Consider the following 20,103-nt stretch of genomic DNA (forward strand, 5'->3'; position numbering starts at 1 on the left):
TCTTTTTGATGGTTTTCATATTAATAATGACTTCCCAAGTAAAGGGCATTAAGAAGCAACTAAATATATGTTAGGAAAAAGAATAGGAAAAATATTAAAACCAATTCTAAGTTTTAATTAGAAAAAGATTAATGTATAATTAACTTCATTACAAAGGCATAACTAGGTCCAATTTTCTTCTTCTGTATTGTAGTTGAAATGTCCCATGTGAGCATTTATAAACCTTAAAACTCTGCAAATGGAGACTTGAATACAGGCACCATATGTTTCACTTCTGTCTTACTGATTTTAAGGTATTATCAACACTCACAAATAGACAATTGTAAATCCATCTTAAAATTGAAGTACTTGCCATTTTCATGATATTTTCTCATGAGGCTTCTCTATCTGAGATCTGTCTTTTCAATTACCATTTACTGTCATTCAGCACTTCTTGCACCTTAATTTTATAATGCAAGTACCTCTGAATCCTTCAAAGTTTATTTTAGTCCCTTCTCTGTTTCCATGCTATTTTCAGTCTCAAGTAGTTTTTAAGGAATGTTCTCAAACAACTTGATTGGTAAAGGTTCAGAAAGCAATAGTAACAGTTCATAATTTCAAGGTTCTCTGAAAAATCGAAATAATGAGATTGTTCCTCTTTTGAATTTTTTGTGGAATTACAGCTTCACAAGATAGAAACTAGGGCTTCAACAGAACTTAATTGTCATGGCATCAATTATCTTCAAAATAAGAAGACTCTAGTATTGGTAGCATTTGTAGCATTCCTAGTGATAAAAGCAAAACATAGTGACTTTAGAGTATATGTGGTGCTTGTGGCTCCTGTCTTATGCCTCAACGTGTAATTGGCCAGAAAACAGAAGAAATATCACAATAAAAGGTTCATATTTTTGGCTATTCTGTTTCAATGCTAAGGTCAAAGCAGTGTAATGTCTGTGCTGATATTTTTTGCAGTTCTAGATCTTGGGTGTTAGCTGTGCCTAAATAGAATTAATTCAGTCATTGCTAGACATTATTTTCTGCAATGCTAAATTATTACTAGTTTTTGGAAGTTCAGAAATACTTGGGCTTTTACTGAAGCCACTAAGAGCTGTGTGTGGAGATGACTGTTGAAATCAGACAGAAAGCTGAATGCCAGAGCACAGCATACACAAGGCCTAATCTCTCCAGGCTCCATTTAATTCTGCATAGCTACAGTTGAACTCTGCTCTTGAATTTCCCAATGAAGGTGTCTATCTTTCTATCCATGGATGACACTAACTACTTGACATACTACCTTATTTTCTTAAATTCAGCCCTCACAAATACCGGGTCTTCATTTTTCAGGTTAAGTTTGAAAATGGCATCTTTTCATGTTTTGTAAGTGGCAGTATGGGTAATTCAATTCAACCCTTTAACTTCTTTTTTGTTTGTGTACATGTTATAGGAAAACTAAAAGCAAAGAGTCATTCTTAGGTGTTTGGGCACAAAACTAGATGTTAGAAGCATGCTAACAAACTGAGCACTTTTCCAATGAGATATTTTACAGTGATCCTTTTGGAATCAATATAACCTGCTTTTAAGTTTCTTTAGTTGTATTGTTGTTTTTCCTGAGTATCTAAATGTGAATCTTACGCCTCCTACTTTTGAAAGTGCTGTAGTTTTTACTCAATTACTTCCTTGTCAGTGTGATTCATATATTTTCTACAATATTTCTCATTTGACAAAGTAAACCTGTGTGCTGTTTCATTACTGGAGTAGTGAATTTTAATTTGCTTTATAGTTTAATTTCTTCTTGAGAGTGACTTTATGACCTCAGCTTTATGAGTCAAGAGGCTCCCTGCTGTGAAATCAGTCTGCTGTTTCTATTTGAGTGAAGCAAATTTCTATGTACAGGTTAAGCACTGAAATTATTTTACAGGCTTTTGTTGGAAGTTTGATAGGGTTTTTTGATCCAGCTCTGGCCTTGTCATACTATATTTCCTTCAAATTTCTGTAGTCTGTGTTTTAGTGAATGGTCTGATGTTAATATCTTGAGTCATTCATCATACGTGTCCTTTCAAGTGCTTAGGATGAGGACTGTTTTAGAAGGAGCAAGTGTTTAGGGTGGTTAGTGCAACCTAAAGTGTTCTGTTCATCTCTGTGCTTCCTCCTCTGTTCAGAATGGAGTGGGTATAATTTTGGCAGCAAGATTTCATGCTACTTATTATTCATTAAGTTGAAAACTCCATCTGGAGAAGATATTAATCCAAACTGTTATTCTGGTGCAGCTTGTTTTGAAGTTATTTGTTTTGGACTGGGACTACTTTGACCAGTGGCATGTTAAATAAAGAGTGATTCCTTTGGAAATCTTTTTTAGTATATTTAGGTGTGTACATACAGTTTCAGAGTGTTTCATGTCCTATTTGATCTATGTTGTCTTGATCTATGTTGTCTGTGACTTTGGCTCTCTCTCTCTCAAACATGTTAATTTTCATGTGGGTTCATCTATTTTCTTAACTTTTTTTTTTTTATTTCACAATGTCAAATATAAAATTGCTTTGACCTAGATTTCTTGCAGATTCTTTAGGTTCTATTGCACGTATGACTTGGAAATTATAGCTTAATTTGAATGGGAACGTTTAATTATTTTGTTAAATTGCATTTTAGCTGTCAGATGAAGTATTATGTCACTCTTCCATATGCAATTGAAAGTTGGTAATTTAGAGTCAGCCTTTTGTGAGCAATTTTTTACAATATTTAAAATTCCTGTCATATAACAGAGGATCAGTGTGAAGTATTCATGGAGGGAATAGTTTCTTCTGCAGTTGCTAGATTGGTCTTGAGATCTTGTTTCTAATTAACAAAAAGAAGCCCAGCAGCATCCTTTCATATCGAGAAGAAAACTAGGGGAAAATGTAGCATTGAGATAAGGCAAAAAGAGAAGTTCCTCTCTCATGTGTTGCAATTTTTCATTTTAGATTTGATTTTCCTTTGTAAACTGCTTAGGGGGAAAAAAAAAAAGAAAAGATAAAACTATTTTTGCAGAAAGAACGATCTCTTCTAACCTTTGCCTGCATTTGGCTGCTGCAAAATACAATAGTTAGGTCATAGACATATGGCAGCAAATAAAAATGTAATCGTTTCAAAGATAAGCCTGATCACAGCCAAAATCTGATACTCAGTAGACTCCGTGAGTGACTTGCCCTCTTTCTTCACAGTCTCATGGGAGTGTGCTCCTGCTGTACAATCTTCCTATTTTCTATATTTTGCCCACCCCTCTTTGGGAAACTGTAATTTCGGGCAGGGATGCCTGCTAGGAGGCCCCTCTGGGAGAAGGTGTGGACCCAGGGCATGCTTCTGCCACCATCGCTTGCCATCTGGGCCACTTTATTCACCTGTAGTTCATCTTAAACATATGTACTGATATCTGTTCATTTCTGTTTTCTCTCCTGTGTATGTTTGTGTATTCATAAACCAGCATGTCTTTAACAATGATGGTTTGCATTCTCTAACCCAGGAGTAGACTAAGGGCTTAGAGTAATTAATATTTAGTTTATTAAAAGGCAGAATATGTAAACTAACTTTTTTTCTCAAGTTCTGTTTATGTGTAATATTGAGTCTTCAATTTCTATCATCTTCTGCACCCTTAACTTAATCTTAGTAGAAAGGAAGGATGTCAGTTCTAAAAACTATATTTAGAGCTGTGAAAAACAGAATTCACTGCAAAATGGGATTTCTGATGGAAGCAAATATGCTTCCAAACAGTAGTTCTGCTTCCCAAAAGGGCAGGCCCACTGTAATACCCTTCGGTAGGGTGACAGACGGAGCAATCCAGGCAATCTGCTTGTCTCACTGTAATTTGCTACATATACTTAGTCCTGAACGACTTAAAATGAAAAACTCCATAAACCTCCATAAGCGGGGTATGTGCCCCACTAAATTTAAGCATTTAAACATGGTGGTTCTGTTCATTCATTGCTTGCCAAAGAGTTTTTAATTATGGTTTGCATACCTACATGTGCTGCGGGCCTAAGTTATTGATAAAATATAGTAACTATTTTTTCAACCTTCAGAAATCCATTTTGCCAACAGATGAGATTACACTTGATGTACCTGGATAGATGAGTTGTGATTCCTATATAGCTTTTTGGAAATACTGTACACATTCTACTGTAAATTCAAGAAATAGGCAGGCAGCTCTTAGTGGAGTTTACAGTGTCGGAAACAGGGAGCCATTTCTATTCTTTGGGCTATGTTCTTTAGCTATGTCAGGATGATAAACAGAAACACCGTGTTAATCTGACTTAGTAAGGAGCTTTCAGGATGCAAGTTAGCAGATTTGTAATCTGACTCTTTGTAAACAGATACAGTTGTTGACCTTGCTTGTTCTGGATATGCTTCATCACTATAGCATCAGAAAAGCATAATACATTCTCCCCATTATCTAAATTGCACAAATAAAAATGGAAGCCAGGGTTTTCTGCCACAGATTTCTCAAATAACTGCATTATCCCATAGCAGAGGGCCTAGTGCTGTTTTCATGTTCTTATGCAATGCTTTTAATCCTCCATGATCAACATCCTTTAAGAATTAGAGTGTCCAGTTTTTCACTCCCATTATTTTTATGGGCTCACAGTACACATACACTTGTTCTGCTTAGAAACCACTGCGTGAAATAAATTGATTAATAACAAGCTGTATTTAAGTGTTCCCCTGATGGACCTGTTGTCTTTTTCTATTTCTTTTTTTATTCTTGTTTTTATTATGCAAAATAAATCTTTCTTGTCATTTAGCTGCCTAAAAAAAGGTGAACACCAAACTATTAAATTCTACCTCTTTAAAGTGCCGAGTGTTAATTGGTTTTCTCAGTAGAAACTGTCTTGAGAGGCAATGTGACTATAGTATAATTGCATGAAAGCAAAATATCTGCAAAACTGAAGGAACATCAAGTAGGTTTGTTTTCTATTAAGGTACTTGAAATGAATTAAAATTATTAAAAACTGTTACTGCTGTGGCATGTAAAATAGTAATCCAGTGGCTTGTCTCTTCCCTTTCTCACAGAAAGCAGAAGTTTCTTAGTGGGAATCTCAGAGACATCTCATTCTTGGAAGTTTGCTTGCACTCCTTTTTCTTTCTAAGATTAAACCAACCGAAAAGGTGTCAGATTGGGTAACTCTCTTGCAATTTTATCAAGAGAATAGGACCAGATTTCACAAAAACTATGTATTTTTGCATTTTCCTCAACCCAGTTTATGCCCTGTCAGTCATATCTATTGTTGTGTCAGTGGTGCTTTAGTTTGGCAATGGGATGATGGTATTCCTGTTGCATTTTATGTGGGAAGCTGGGTCCCTGGAGGGCTTTTCATATTGCATGCCCATTCAGAGTATCAGCAGTTGATCCATGAATCCTAGCTGCAGTGATAGTGTAATGGTGACTGTGGATCTAACTATTGCTCTGTAGCAACTCATTTTCCTTTTACATGACCTTTTTACCTCATGATTTTAAAATGTCTAATCCAAAAACAAGTAGCTAGACAGTGTGAATTATTCAGAAGTGCTGGCTGCAGCCAATTCCCACCACTAATAGAAAAGTAATCTATTTACTCTGGCTTTTTTTTTTTAACCAAAAGTATACCTGAAGCTGACCAAACAGCGCATGGCTAAATAATATCTTTATCAGAAGAACTTTTAATTGCTTTTATATTCACTGATTTGTGAAGTCTCCCAAAGTCTTGAAGGAGCTGCTGTATTTCTTTACTCTTAATGGTCTCCTGCATCTTCCCATAGAAAAAGAGTGGGCTCTGATACTGAAGAACATTGCACCACTGTGAAGGTGGCATGCAGCACATCATGTCCTGGCACACTGTGTCTTGCAATTAGTGGTCAGATACTCTGTAAAGCGTAATTGAGTAGCTTTATACCAGACTGAAGCATCTGTTGCACCTACTTGCTATCTTGGCTTCATGCCTCTTACATCCCTGATATCAGTGTAGCCTTGCATCACTAGAAAAGCTGACAAGCTTCTGGAAGGTATTTTAGATCTTGCCTTCAGGTGCTTTAGTCCTTCACTAAATCTGTCGTTACACGTTATGGTAGAATGCCAAGTGCTGCCGTTTTAATTCACACTAAATAACAACTAAGTCCATCGAGGTGAGTGGAACTACTTAATTAGGAGCAAATCTGTAAACAGAGTTTCAAAATCTGATTCAAGGTAATCTGAAAGGGACTTACTGAGAAACAGGAGAATGGCCATCTTGCAAAGCAATACCTTTTTCACTCATGTGCAGGTGTGTGCACAAATACCCATGTACCTTTGTAGTGTCTCTAATGGAAAATTTGCAGTCATTTGCAATTTGTCTAAACATGCTAGACTGTGGCCCAATATTCACAGAAAGACTTTGAATCTGAATTACCCATTTTTCTATATAAAATTATTGGCTGTAAATATTTTTGTTTTCTTTTTTCCTCAGCTAATTCTAATGACCATGAATGACTTCAGTGGCTTTAAACTGAAAAAGAGTAGATAAGAAAAAGAAGACATTATTTTCTCTGAGGATGGTAAGGGATTAGAACAGTTTGCCCAGAGAAGTTGTGGATGCCTTGTCGCTGGAAGTGTTCATGGTCAGGTTGGATGGGGCATCGAGCGTCCTGGTCTGGTGGAAGGTGTCCCTCCCCATGGCAGTGGGTTTGGAACTAGCTGGTCTGTTAAAGTCCTTTCCAACACAAACCATTCTATGATTCTGTGACATCAGTTCAGTGTCTCCAGCCATTTTAAGTAAGTAAAATATATTCAGTGACAGTGATGATTGATCTGCCTATCATATAATGAACTAGGAAGCAGTTTGTAGTATGTTAAAGACCTATGTGTTTCCTGCTTATATTCAGTTTCTGTTTTGGGAAAACAAGATGTCATAATGGCAGAGTTAAGGAGAGAACTGCAGAAGACAGGTGATCAAGCAATGACTAAATAAAAACCACATAATGGAAGGAAACTTATTTTGGTTCCCTGAATATGATACAGAATTAAATATGTTTACCAGCGTTCATGACTAAAAAGAGAACCAGGTCATTCTGCCTTTCTTCCCTTCACTGCCACTGTAAACACTCACTCCTAACAGACCCTCTCAAACAGTTTTGTGTTTTTAGGCATTATCTTGCACGTCATCATGCTACTACATGCTGCCTTCCCTACTGAGAAACTATTATAGCACGCTGGACAATAAAGGCTGCCTGCTGTGATGAATGCTGGCTACCCAAGGGCAATGACATCCTTCCTGACTTCACTTCTGAGCTCCTGACTGTGCCTCTCAGCAGACCTGTATGAAAGATCTTAAATAAATTGATCCTTGGTGTTTTTCACTTATTCTTAGGTGGTGAAATAAATTTTTTAAAAATCCTAAAAAAAGGAAAAGTGTTTCATTTTATTGTTGTGTACAAAGTAAGCAACTAGCAACGTTCATTTTGTTAACAGACAGAAGGAACTGCAAGTTAGCACAAATGGAGGAAAAATGTTGGTTTAGTCTTCTCTATACAGCTTGGTGACTTTATTTTTAATTTTTATTTTTTCTCAAGGCTTCAGAAAATGTATTTCAGCATCTGACTTGTGTATGGTTGCTCCAAGCTGCTCATAAATAAAGCTGATCAAGACTTCTTATTGATCAGATTTTGATTTCTTCTCTCAGGCAAAGTAAACCCAAGAATGCTGCATTTATCTGCTTGTAGAAATACTCTTTTCATATATTTAGATAATTGCAGCTGTAGTTTTATCAGTTTTTGATGAATTTGGAATTTCAAAGTATTTCTAAGAGTCAATTTCCTTCTGTTTTAGCTGTCTGCTGCTTGATTTTTATTTATTTTACATTTATCTTTTGGTTTGATTGGTGTCTTGAAAAGTTTGTGACACAAAAAAAGATTATAGAGATTGGAAAAATCCTTTATCTTTTGTTACATTCTTTAGTTTTCAAATGCTCTTTTAAATTTTTTGTCTTAGAAAAAGAACTCTGCTCTGACACTGTCTCTCTCAACAGAAGGAGGATGGCTGTTGAGGGTAAAAAAGTCTTAGGGTCAATTCAGTTATCCTACAACGTTTTCCTGATCTTTGGTGATGATGTGCCATGTTTTTGTTACAGCAAAGCTACACTAGGCTTTTGCCTGTTTCCATCTAACAGGTTGTTGCTAATTCTTTCAGAATCTACTATGCAACAGACACATTTGATTCCTCAGGGTGCAAAGGGGAGCAGAATGACCTATTTATTGCTTGTGTCTTATTCTCAAAACCTGTAGTTAAGTCTGACTTATTGAAGCTGTAGGCTCTTGCAGGGTAGTGACATGGGCATGCATGCTGTTGTCCAAAAAAACATTCCAATATCTAGAACCTGGAAAAAGCAGTGCTTTCCAAAGACTCTTGAACAGTTGTGATAAATTTTCATTTAGAATAGTGTGCCAGGAAAGAGATGCAAGAACAGTTTCACTTGCGCACGCTGAGTGATAGTCTCTGGTTTTTAACGAGGTGTGCCAGGGTTTGCAGCGTGCCTGCAGGTTGTCTGGTATTCTGGCTTGCTGGAAGCTGTGGAATCTCTACAAATGGGATTTCCTGGGCTCAGCTCCCAGTGTGGCATTTTTGCACTTTTTTAGGAGATACTCTCAATGGAGTCCTTTGAAGCTATTCCAACAGTTGAATATGACCCACTCCAGGAGATTTTACCCCAAAATCATTAGCTTGACCTGTATCCTTAACCAGCTGTAATCAGTTTCCCATGTTACCCAAAATGCTTAATTTGGTTGCAAAATCCTGTAATACCTACATTATCCTGGACAAGAATTATTTTCAGTTGTCCTAGTAGCTGTCTTTTAGAGTCCCAGGGATGTGCCAGAGCCAACATATATTATAGTCTTACCTCTTGTGATACTGTCTCCCTAAAAAACATTCTAGAAAAAAAGGTTGCAGATCCTATGTTTGAAGGTAGTTTGGCAGCCAGGGACCTGGTCTGCATTATGGTTAACTGATATCTGGGCAGTCCTCTCCCAAACCCTGCAGAACAGCCATCTGTGTTTGGCATATCTGGAAGCCAGAGGGACTGTCGTCTGACCTGGTGTGCAGATGCAGAGTTCATGAGCACTTGAGAAAATGTAACCCTGAGACTGATGTCTCCTGCAAAAGTTGTAACTGGATTAAGATGCCTCTTAGCGTATCTATTCCAAATATTTTGAGAGAAATTATTGCTTTACATGGATTCGAGGCAAGAAAGAGCTTTCCAAAGAAAACCATTAAATAAATTTGGTGAAATCTAAAGCTTATGGTTTCTTCTCCTGAAAATTTGCATTTCAATGTTGATAATGTACTCGTCTGTCACAGTGGAGATTTTGAGAGTTACACTGAAGATAAGCATGGAGTAATCTAGTTTTCCTATTTTGTTTTCATCTTACATAGAAGTCCACTAGTGACTTCTGGAAAACCCAACTCCAGTAGAATAACAATAGTAAAAAGAAGGGGAAGAAAAGGCAGTTCATTCTTGTGAAACAGGATAAGTGCAGCACTCACAGGTGCTGTGTAGCTTGGGACTATGAGTTACAGGCTGTTAAGTGTTCTGCTAAGCCATGTGTTTGATTCTACAAGTAAAAGTAAGTGAAAAGTAAAAAGACATTTGCCTAGTACTTTCTTGGAGATTTTACGCTTACAAAATAAAGTTTCTGATCTCCAGCAGATCACTGCACTTCCAGTACCAGTACATATTTTGTTTCTCCCTACTGGTCCTTCGTGCAACAGTTGGTATTCAGCTTTGAACATCAGATATGGTCCTTTGCATTCCAAACATCTTTGGTTGTGAAGAACCCTTGGTGGTTTCTACTGGACACCAAGATAATGACATGTACTACATGCTTGTAGTAGTGACCTACAGACCTCATCACCAACCCTTCGTTTATCTTGCATCGAGGCTACCCAAGAGATACTACCAAAACTTTCCAAACAATTAAAATGAACCAGGATTTTTTCATAGTGTGTTTTGTTTATTTGTGGGTTTGTTCCTTTCATTTGGACCATGTATCTTGTACTCTGGTCAAAAAGGTCTTTTTCCATGCAGAGATTGGGTGAAGTATTGTACCAATAGATGCCAAAAGACATCTCTCCAACTCTTGTATTTAGTCTTGGAAGAACATCAATTTCCTTTCAAATTTTGGCTAGTAAAACTAGGCACATACAAGGCTCCTTCCCTGTTTGTTTTTAATTTTGGCAAATTATGAACTATTAAAATTAAGATCAAGCTTCCTTCCACAACCTTGCATTGATTAGACTTTTTATAATCTGGTGCTGTTATAAACCTCTTGCAGCAATAAGAATACCATCATTGATGAATGGAGGAACTCTCATTTAAGCTGTAGAACAGGCACAAGTGTTTATATTAAAGATCTGTAATTCCCATGTTTTGTCTTCTGCTGGGAGGAGTTAGATACCATGCAGAATTTTCTTGGAGCATAGTTTCAAATACCAAATTAAATACCTTATTTTTTATTAATAAACTATTTGATGTGAATACCCTTATGGGCTGTTCATTCCAACAGCCTGTGTGGTCTGAGGGATGTTTTTCTATACTTGAAGTGATCATATTAATACTCAGCTTTAACTCTTGGTGTCTAATCTGGTACCTTTCTAATCATAAATTTGACATGTCCAAATGCCAGATTTTGAACCTAGGACAAAGTTACACTGGGCACGAGTATGAATTGTGAGAGGAGTCGCTGGAGAGCTACCCTGCACAGAGGGATCTGGGGATGCTGGATCTGGGGCAGCATATTGGTGGGAGTCAGCAGTGTGCCCTGGCAGCCCAGAGAGCAAACTGCATCCTGGGGTGCATCAAACACAGCATGACCAGCTGAGCCAAAGAGGGGATTATCCCACTGTATTTGGTGTTGATGTGGCCTCATCTTGAGCACTGAGGACAGTTCTGTGACCCACCATTTAAGAAGGACATTCAGGTGCTTGAACGTGGCCAGAGGAGGACAACACAGCTGGTGAAAGGGCTGGAAGTCACCATCCTGTCAGGGGTGGCTGAGGCCTTTGGGGCTCTTCTAGTTTAGCAAAAAGGAGACTGAAGGGTGACCTCATTGTTCTCTACAGCTTTCTGAGAAGGGGAAGGGGAGGTGCTGAGCTCTTCTCCCTGTTATCCAGTGGCAGGATGTGTGGGTATGGTTCAAAGCTGCACCAGGGGAGGTTTAGATTGGACATTAGGAAGCATTTCTTTACTAAGAGGGTGGTGAAATACTGAAACAGGCTTCCTAGACAGTCGATTGATTCCCCAAACCTGTCAGTGTTTTGGAGGCCTTTAGACAATGCCCTTAACAATGGTTTAGCTTTTGGTCAGCCCTGAACTGGTTAGGCAGTTGGACTAGATGATTGCTGCAAGTCCCTGCCAGCTGAACTATTCTATTCTGAAATATTTTCTGACTTGGTATTCACATTGGCATGGCTTAACCCCAGTTGGCAACCAAGCGCCACACAGCCCCTCACTCACTCCTCCCCTGGTGACACGGGGGGAGACCTGGATGAGTAAAAGTGGGAAAACTCATAGGTTGAGGTAAAGACAGTTTAATAGGTAAAGAAAAGCCACACATGCAAGCAGAGCAAAAGAAGGAATTTATTCACTATTTCCCATGGACAGGCAGGTGTTCACCCATCCCCAGAGAAGCAGGACTCCCTCACATGTAACGGTGACTTGGGAAGACAAACATTTCTTTGAATATCCTCTGTTCCTTCTTCTTCCCCAGGTTTACATGCCAAGCATGATGCCATATGGTCTGGGATTTCCCGTTGGTCAGTTGGGGTCAGCTGTCCCAGCTGTGTCCCCTCCCAAATCCTTGGGTACCCTCAGCTTCCTTGATGGTGGTGTGGGGTGAGAAGCAGAAAAGGTCTTGGCTCTATGCAAACACTGCTCAGGCATAATGAAAACATCCCTGAATTATCAACATTGCTTCCAGCACAAATCCAAAACACAGCCCATACCAGCTACTATGAAGAAAATTGATGTTATCTCAGCCAAAACCAGCACAAACAAACTCTAGCAATTCTGTTGTCCTACCTTTTTAAGCTACAGACAGGTTTTTTTGTAACCTTCTTTGTTAAATGTCAGAGAAATAACAAAATTCACTGGGACACATTGGAGTGGTTACTGGTTTTGCTACTCTTTGATTCAGACCCTGTCTGTGAAGAAAAAAAATGAGATGAATGCACAAAAATAGGGAAGTGAACAGTGCACTGCATGGCTGGATGATGGGGGGAGGTGACAGTCCTGCTCCACTTTGCACTGGTTCAGCCTCACCTCGAGTGCTATGTGCAGTTCTGGGTGCCACAATGTAAGAATGATAACAGGGCTTTGAAGATGGTGAAGGGTCAAGAGAGGAAGGCATGCAATGAGTGACTGAGGTCACTTGGTCTGTTCAGCCTGGAGAAGAGGAGACTGAGGGGAGACCTCATTGCAGACTGCAACTTCCTCATGAGGGCAAGTGGAGGGGCAGACACTGATCTCTGTGGTGACCAGTGACAGGACCTGTGGGAATGGCCTGAAGCTGTGTCAGGGGAGGTTTAGTTTGGATATCAGAGGGTGTTTGGGCACTGGAACAGCTCCCCTGGGAAGTGGTCACAGCACCAAGCCTGACAGAGTTCAAGAAGTGTTTGGACAATACTCTTGGGCACATGGTGTGACTCTTGGGGATGGTGCTGTGCAGGGCCAGGAGTTGTGGGTCTCTTCCAACTCAGCATATTCTATGATTCTATGATCTGTTCCTTGTACCCACATTTATAAAGCTCTAGAGAAAGGTAAGTATGATACAGGTGCCTATTCAGAGATATGGCAAGCTTGTAGCAGCTTAGGACTGTGCAAGACCTTTCTTTATTTGTCTTTCTGGTCAAAGGCTACATTGCTGTTGCAGAGTATGAGATTCTGGCAGTCTAGATCTGACTTTTTTTGAGGTTATTTTGTCAGGGAGAGGGCAGTAGGGGAGGTAAACTGCAAGCTGCAAGAGTTAAGAGACAGAAGGAGACATGTCAAGAAAATACTGAAATATCTTGCATTCTAGGTGATTTTCAGAGCTTATCTGAAGCTGTAAGGGATGGGAAAATCATTTTAATCTCTGGTTGGCTTGTTCTTACCAGCTCTTGGCCTGAGGACAGCAGAGGTTAACAGCAGCACAGTATTTCCTGTACTTCTACATGACAGTGAACAGGGTGATGGTGGGAAAACATGCTGCATTCAAACTATATGTAGCTTCTAGCTTTAGTGTCAAAGATATTTTGGCCCCACAGACGATTGATGGATTAGATATTTTATTGTTTTTATTTATTGGCCAAACCTTAACTCATATGAGCTTAGTGGTTTCCACACTAAGATATATGGGAAGCTGGCTGAAGCAATTGCATTAATAAATTCTTTTTGAGAAGTGTGATACATTGCTGAGTTCCGAGAATTTACAGATATGAGATGGGGAATGATTGGCTGTGTAGGAACACTAGAAAAAGTCCTGAGAGAAGAACAGCAAACTGAATGTTAGCTACTGATGTAGACTGATGAGGAGAAAGAAAAAAACCAAAATGGAATGTAGAACCAGCATTGTCATATGCAAGATAGTAAGTAATTCCTGTTTTACTCACTTTACATTGAATACCATCTCCAGTTTTGAGCATCCACAGTTTAAAATATGAATAAGGGTGATCAGAAACCTAAAAAACATAATGTCTAGTAAAAATTGAATTTTAAGTGGTTGTTTTGCCTAAAAAAGACACAGTGGAGAGACATGGGAAAAGCACTCAAATATGTGAAGTGCTTTTGTGTGAAAGAGTAAAGAATTGTTTTCTGTGTTTGCTGAGAAAGTAATGAATAACAACCTTGAGTCGTGGCAAAGAAAGCTGTTTTCAGGAACAAATACCTAATGTTTAGAATCACAAAGAATTTCAGGTTGTACAATCTCCATCCTTTGAGGTTTTTAACAACAGGTTATAGTTAGGCCAGTATAGCAGTGGCTTAGATACATCATATTTTTCTTTGGGCAAAGATTAAAAAATAAGTAGTCTTCTGATAACTTTAGCTGTTTAGCACTCTTCTGTGTTCACTAAATTTCTGACATTTCTGTGATCCACTTATTCTTTGTTCCACCTGTCTGCCAGATAGAGCCTTACAAAGTTGAGCATGTTCTTAGTTGAGCATGTCCTTGGCTGGTTTCAGTTCTGGGGTACTCCTGGTTTGTTTCTTTTTTTTTCCTCCTCTATTTTTTGCTGACTTGTAAAATAAATTAATGTGTCTTCTAAAAATACTATATTCTGTGAGAGTTAATTTTTAACTTCTACTTGGAAAGAAAAACAGTAGAAGTTGGTCTGCTGATCTTTAGGAGTGGAAAGTTGGAACTGTGGCTGCAGCTGGAGTTCTTCAGGGTGGTACTGGCAGAGAGAAATTAGTGAAGAATCACCTTTGGGGGCCATAGTCACACATGAGCCTTTTGTGTTATGATAAATCCACCTTAGCTACAGCTGGTGGGGTGAAAGCTGCATAGTGCCAAGGTGTGGAATACTTTAGTTATTTACCAAACTGAAACGGCAAGCTTTGATCTAAAAAGCCTCTTTAGTAATTCTTACAGATCTGGCCCAAAATTTTGGTCTGAGAGTGACACAGTCTACAGGCAGCAGCACTCTTGGATCTGATTCCCGCTGAGAACTTCACTGTATAGCTGTCATCTTCAAAAGGAGCAGAAGTAGAAAGCAGCAAAACTCAATCTATATAATTTGTGAAAGGAAAATAAGGTACCATAAATATTTTATATTGTCATTTCTGTATTTGTCACTCTCAAAAGATAGAATGAAAACCATTAATGTCATTAAGTGAATGGCAGTGAGACAACTACAGAGATTATGAATGAAAGGGATATTTTGGTGTTGATAACATAGGAATAAATAGACTTGGCAGCTGATTATGGAAGACTTAGTAAGTGAACTGAGAAGAGCTTTATTTAATACAGTTAGGAAAACCTGCATTATTGTATCTTGGCATTTAGTCTTCAACCAGCTAATGACTGAGCACAAATACTCTTCACATTGTATTGAATAAATGTAATTCTTTTTATTTTCTTCTTTTTTAATTATAAGCTAAATGAAATAGAAGTGTTTAAGTGTCTATTTAATAAGAAATTGATATATTGAAATCACTATTTCTGTATAGTTAAGTGACATCTTTAATTTAGGTATAAGAAGTTACCGCTGCAGCTGTAGTTAAAATGAAAATCATTATCATAGCATTAGTTTAAACATCAAATTTTGAAGAACAGAATCTATGTATTCCTGAGATGAATCTACTACTGTTGTTGTCTCTAGCATCTGTAATTAGGTACAAAAAAATCCTGTTATGCCTCTTTTTATGATAATAGCTAATAAACTCATGTGCTTGACATATTCTTTTTTATCTATCTGAGTCGTACTCACTCTTGAATTAGTTCAGATAATTACAGCCAAAGCTTATCTCCATTTCTCTGTCCTCCAGAAGTTTCTATGTTTGCTTTGGCTGACCAGAGACTCAGGTCTGTATAGTTCTATTCCCTGCTGCTGTTCACATTTAGCTGACATTGTTTTATTCTGAGAAGAGAGGGTGTTTATCTGTTAAAAAATACAATGCTTGTGAAATACAGAATGTAGCTTACAGTGCCACTACATTTTGTAATAGGGTAAAAGAGCACAGAAAAGAGCAGTTCATCATCTTTGGTCCCAGGAATTGTCTTACCTCTACATCTTTATTTGTGTGCAATTACTTATGATCCCTACAGTCCTCCCTCTGCTGCTGTAAATTATGTAACTGTGTTATATTTTGTCTGCAACATTAGCAAATGATATATGGAAATCTGATACAGTTTCTCAAGTGGCTTGTAATCAGGCAGAAGTAAAACTGGGTTTACGTGGCAGGGATTTGGTAGTGGGGAAGTTGCAGGGGTGATCCCTGCAACTTGCATGCCTGAGACGATGTCAGGAGCCATCCCATTGTCTCACAGAGCTAGTTCCAGGTTTTCCAAGGTGAACCTGCTGCTGCTCAAAGCTGAGCCCATCAGTGTTGCTGGTGGTGCCTCTGTAATAGCAATTATAGGAAAGGCTAAACAGTGGGGCAGCTGTGAGAGAGGAGTGAGGGGAAAAAGAGAGAAACAACTCTGTAGACACCAAGATGAAGGAGGTGGCCGAGGTGGTCAGGTGTCAGAGCAGAGATTCCTTGCAGCACGTGGAGAAGAGGAAAATAAATTTCCCTCCCTCAGCCCATGGGGAGCCATGGTGGAGCAGATATCCACTCTGCAGCAAGTGGAGAGCCCATGCCACAGCAGATGCACGAGCTCTGAAGGAGACTGCAGCCCACAGACAGCCCACAGAGAGGAACCCACACTGGCACAGGTCTTCTGGCAGGACCTGTGACCCTGCAGGGTGCCTGTGCTGGAGCAGTCCCTTCCTGAAGGACTGCACCCCCGGAAAGGACCCATGCTGGAGCAGTTCTTGAAGAACCGCTGCCCAAGAAAAGGACCCACTCTGGAGCAGTTCATGAAGGGCTGGTTCCTGTGGGAAAAACCTCACACTGGAGCAGGAGTGGCTCAGATGAAGCATTTTGGGGTGACCACAACCCCTATTCCTCATCCCCCTGTGCTGCTGGAGAGGGGAGATAAGAGTCAGGAGTGAAGTTGAGCCTGGAAAGAAGGGAGGGGTGGGAAAAACTTTATCAAGCTTTATAAATCTTTGTAAATAAAGAAAAATAATGAAAACTGTAGGTTCCTGACGGGAGATCTCTATAAGCAGATCTTTGAACAAATGGTTTATTGCAAAGGGCGTGGGTATAGGGGCACTGCTCAGAGCTGCCAGACTCAGCTCGGAGCAGGCCCAAGAGAGCAAGAGAGTAAGCGGGTAAGAGAGAGAGAGAGTGTAAGAGCAAAGAGAGTGAAGAAGAAGTAGTAAGAGTGTCTGAAGTCCTGGTTACAATACAATAAATCATCTTCTGTACTGAATATTCTAATTGTCACTAACCAATCTAATACAAGATACAAATCCTATAGCATTTACATACAGCCTATAAGAGTTCTTATATTACCATAGAGTGTTACATCTTAACTTCTAAAAACTACTCTTTGGACCCCTTCTGCTGAGCTAGTAGGGTCTGCTCTGACCCTTGGACCTGCCTGCAAGCAGAGGGTATTGTTCAATCAAGAGGGGATTATCTTCAGTGGCCATACTATTGTTTTCCAGTTGTTCAGTAACTAAGACTTGGTATTTCAAAAGTGGCTTTCATTTCGATGTTGCCTGTAGTTTTCATATTCCCAAAATCTTTTGTCAGGCAATCATATTTATAAGGCTTTCCTGTTTCATCTTCCCCAACAAAAACCTTATCACTCCTGGCTACTGCCTGTGAGTCTTTTCTGCATTCATGCTGTTTTCTGCACATCCACTGCTTAATTAATAATAAATAATTGATGATCCAGCAATTGAGCCTAGAGAAGGGCAAGCAGTCTTCAGCAGTCTTCCCCCCTTCCCCCATCTTAGTTTTCCAAGGAACTTAGATTTTAAGATGATCTAAAGGATGCAGAGAAATGTCCCCTTATCCTGAAATCATAGGAAAGGAAGGTCTATGTGCTGCCATGAAGGTGAAGGAGGGTCAAATACCCAAGGCAAATGGTTGTTTATTTTTTTCTGTCTTTTTCTCTGATTTAAAAATCAATACATTTCTTTAGCATGCTCACAGAGATCATGCAAAGAAATTCTTTCTCTCCTATTATAGTAGTTAGGGTTTTTCTTGAATTGCCTACAGGCAGAGGTGGATGATCTAACAAGGAATGAGTGATAGAGCACAGCTACATCGCCCCACTGAATATACTGTGTGGATTTAGTGGCAGAATCTATGCTATGACACCAGAAAGATATATGGTGTTTTAAAATTTAGGAAAAGAAAAGAAACAGAAGCAAGAAATTGAAAATGAAGTATATTCTGAGGCACTGTGATAGTATTTTAAAGAATGAAAGGTGAGGGTTTAAAAACAAGGGATGAAAGAGGTATTATCAGATGAGGTCATGTGAGCTGTCACTGGGATGATCAAACAAAGTTGTAATTATTTTTTATTGTTGTTGTTTTAAAGACAGAAATATTTAACCTATTTCCTATTTATTTTGGAAGAAGAAAACATCTGTCATGGAAACTGTATGATTCAAATAAAAAGCATATAGCAGTAATAATGTAATTAATTTTTAAAGAAAAAAATTGAAGTGTAAGAAGATTAAATTAACAGGATTACAAATGTAATCATAACAGACAATAGTATTAGATCTTTAGCAACTATTTGGTTGCTGTAAAAGTCTGCTGACAGATGAAATAATCATCATAATCAAATATATCAAGTTAATTTCTGTATTTCTAAAGTACTTTTCCTTCACCATATCAGAAAAAAATATTAATGACAAAATAGAGAATTAATACTTCTGAATGGACACAATCTTGGCTGCCCTCATGATTTGCAGTAGTAAAAAAATTTATTAAATTTCTCTGAACTGACCTTTGATCAACAAGAGGTGGCAGGTTTATTTCAGTGCATAAGAATTGCTGTTAAAGATTTCATTTACTTTTCAGATAAATCAGTCTTTACGTTAGTAACTACATTTCAGCTCTTTTTTTTTTTTTCATCATTTAGTTGCTTAAGAAATCACAAATTAATTAGCTCCAAGAGCTGCCAAACTAAATCTTTAATTGTTTATTTGAATTGTAAGGTATACTTCCTTCAAGAGTTAGAGTAATTAAAACAAACAAAAAACTCAGGATTGACTACATGCAGAATAAATGTGTTGTGTGTTTTTTAGAGATTTGGGTGAATTATTTCTTCTAATTTTGAAATGGTTGTACAGTGCACTAAAAAAGCTGAAATAAGAAGTTATGGCCAGAAGTAATCAATCTCACTGTTTGTATCCACAGGCCATTACATTTCTCCTAGTTAAACCTGTATGATCCCTTTCACTAGACATAGCTTGTGTTTTTTGAGGCACAACTTTCAGGAAGTTATTGTGACCCTACCTAAGTATCCTATTATACTGCAAAGACTACTTGCTGTAAAACCATTTCTCACATTGTTCTGTGCCTTAAGTTGTTTTACACTGCTGTGTAAAGAACTTAAAAATTCACATGACATTTTCTTGCTTTGTCTGTTTCTCTGTATCTGTGTATCACTTGGCTCCTCTTTCCCTGAGCAGTTCAGAACATTAGATTAAAATAGTCTCTGCAGTTCCCCAAGTATGGAAGAGGACAGACATCTACAGGAGAAAGCCAATGTTTTCGAGTCAGAGGCCAGGAGAAAAGCACTGACCTACCTACCAAACATGTTCTGCTGTAGGTGATCTTACCCTTTTTTCTGAGGGTATTTTTTTTCATCTTTTGGTATTACAAAGGGTGTTGGCAAAGTTATCAGAATGTTTTTTCCTAAGAAACAGCAAGTCAGTAGTGTAATTTGGTTTAGTGGGTGATCTAGCTAAAAATAGGGAAGTATTTAAGCAGTATTGCAGTCTTTTGGAGGGGCCTGTCTACATGGAGGCCTTTGGGGTATGAGTGTAAAGAATTTAGAGCAATCTATTTGTTAAATATCATATGGGCACTTCACACTTTTGAAATTTGAATAATGTTTAAGAATCTTATATTCTTTTACATTATTAGTAATATTTGGTTTGTTTACTTGGGATTTTTTTTTGTTTTTTAATTTATTAAGGTTAGTGAAGTACAGATGGTTTTGGTAAATGAGAAATTTTGTTTCCGCTGAGTGATAACTTTTCTACAAGGACAGATTTAGGAATATTTCTAGCTAACTTCATACTTTACTTGTGTTGATTTGTTTCTCAACAGGCTTTTTTTTTCAGAGATTGCCTGAATTAACTGTCTTTCAAGCCTATTTTAGATTTTTCCTTTCCATTTTACTGCAAGCATGACACTAATACCAAAAGTTAGCACATGTTGTCTTTAATGTGGCAGCATATCAAAGCTTTCCTGAAGTGCAAAAATTTTTTCATTCCCGTTAGCTCTCATTGTCACTTCATCGTACTGTAACTTAAGTAAGCATGACCATGTTCATTTTTAGTTGCCTAAGTACTGAACTAGAGTTCTCTCATTTCTG

General features: G+C 38.3%; 1 protein-coding gene across 5 annotated transcripts in view; it reads left to right on the forward strand.

The window, feature by feature from the left end:
* Nucleotides 1–20,103, forward strand: part of OXR1 (oxidation resistance 1) — a 274,281-nt gene that overhangs the window by 14,056 nt on the left and 240,122 nt on the right. For 3 of the 5 annotated variants that reach the window (XM_042036047.1, XM_042036048.1, XM_042036053.1), the window contains exon 1: nt 19,220–19,328. The exons of the other annotated variants lie outside the window; for them this stretch is intronic. In XM_042036047.1, the coding sequence (XP_041891981.1) occupies nt 19,235–19,328 (94 nt within the window). In that variant the 5' untranslated portion in view covers nt 19,220–19,234. Of the gene's footprint in view, nt 1–19,219; nt 19,329–20,103 lie in introns of those variants that run through there. 5 annotated transcript variants of the gene reach the window in all.

This window comes from Corvus kubaryi, unplaced genomic scaffold (genome assembly GCF_017639235.1).
Source record: "Corvus kubaryi isolate FWS band 111438036 unplaced genomic scaffold, C.kubaryi_AGA036_p1.0 37385, whole genome shotgun sequence".
NCBI classification, from domain to species: Eukaryota; Metazoa; Chordata; class Aves; order Passeriformes; family Corvidae; genus Corvus; species Corvus kubaryi.